At 62.2% G+C, this 1,362-nt stretch overlaps 1 protein-coding gene across 1 annotated transcript in view; it reads right to left on the reverse strand.

Moving 5' to 3' along the window:
* Nucleotides 1–1,144: 1,144 nt before the first annotated feature.
* The window catches only part of FOXRED2 (FAD dependent oxidoreductase domain containing 2), a 20,150-nt gene continuing 19,932 nt past the window's right edge, over nucleotides 1,145–1,362 (reverse strand). Inside the window, exon 10 of the mRNA XM_006156512.3 lies at nucleotides 1,145–1,271. Within this exon, the coding sequence (XP_006156574.1) occupies nucleotides 1,163–1,271 (109 nt within the window). The 3' untranslated portion in view covers nucleotides 1,145–1,162. The remainder of the gene's footprint in view (nucleotides 1,272–1,362) is intronic.

Here is a 1,362-nt window from a genome sequence, read left to right on the forward strand (position 1 = left end):
CCAAGAGAGGGGTTTGGCTCTGGGATGCCTGTGTCCCTGTGTCCCTGGACTTCTGAGTGAGTACTCGAAGAATGCTGTCCCCTGTGACTCTGGGCTTTGAAGCGTCACCATGACTCTGTACAGATGCTTCCCTGTGGCTTTCTCATTGATAAACGAACTGAAATGCCTGATGGGAAAGTGCAGGATCCTGGTGCAGAAGGACCTGAGGGGCCGGAGCGGCTCAGGGAGCCGAGGGCTAAGTCCATCCTCGTTTCCCTAAGTGTGCATATCTCCGTGCACATGGCGGGCCCAGGGTGCTGACGGCGGGGGTGCAGGAGGATGACAATTTCCTAAAGCTAGACCCGGGGCAGGGCATGGTTCAGGATGCCACAGAGCAGGGACGGAAGGGGTCAGAGATTAGTCGGGGGTGGCAGTCCTGGGGAGAGAGCAGCTCTGAGCTCTGCAGCTCAGGAAGAAACCTACTGCAATAAGATGGCTTTGCAGAGGGCTGTCCTACCTCCACCCAATGACAGCGCACTGGGCCTATACCGAGGATGGTATGCTAGGCTCCCTGGTTCTGCAGCGAAGTCCAAACGCTGCTGTGACAGGGACACGCAGAGGGGCAAGGCAGCGTGATGCAGCAGTGGGCGCAGCAGCGGGTGGGAAGCACGGAGCACACACGGGGACCCTGGCTGGGGCCCTGAGAAGCACTCGGCATCTCCGGCATCTCCGAGCCCGTGCCTTCACAGTAGTCCAGGGGCAACAACCCCGCCTGCTTGTTGGGGTGGGTGAGGATATTCGGGCTTTTGCTTTAAAGTGTCTGCCACAAACCCTCATGAAGACGAGGGTGGGTTTTGGCCTCAGGGCCACCAGGAGAGCAGACTGGAAGGAAAAGGAAAAGACGGGCACTCGAGAGGGGACAGGCTGGGGCCAGCCTGGGGCTCAGTGACACGAACTGGGCTGTGGAAGCCGCTCCCACCTGGCAGAGGGTATCTGAGCCCACCACCTGGGCACCCAGGGACCGGTGGGGGGGTGGACAGCTTTGGTGTGGTCCGTGCGATGACCTCTGGGGTCTCTGGCACTCACACTGGTGGGAAAATGAGGCACGAGGAAAGAGGAGGCTGCCGTGGACTGGGGGCGGGGGGAAGCCCCGTCCCTGTGCCCACAGCCTGGGAGGGCACCATCAGAGCTCCTCCTTGTTACCCTCGAGGGACTGGCCTGGAGGCTCTGGAGCCGGGGGGTGACCTGCTGGGTCACGCTCGCCAGGCTGCTGGCTGCTGTCCTCCGGGTGCCTGCCCGCGGCGGAGTAGCCCCGCAGGAGCCCGCTCTCCACTCCGTGCTGCCGAAGGCTCTCGGTGCTTGCGAGCCCCTGCATTCTCAGGT

This window comes from Tupaia chinensis, unplaced genomic scaffold (assembly GCF_000334495.1).
Source record: "Tupaia chinensis unplaced genomic scaffold, TupChi_1.0 Scaffold000496_1, whole genome shotgun sequence".
In the NCBI taxonomy this organism is placed as follows: domain Eukaryota; kingdom Metazoa; phylum Chordata; class Mammalia; order Scandentia; family Tupaiidae; genus Tupaia; species Tupaia belangeri.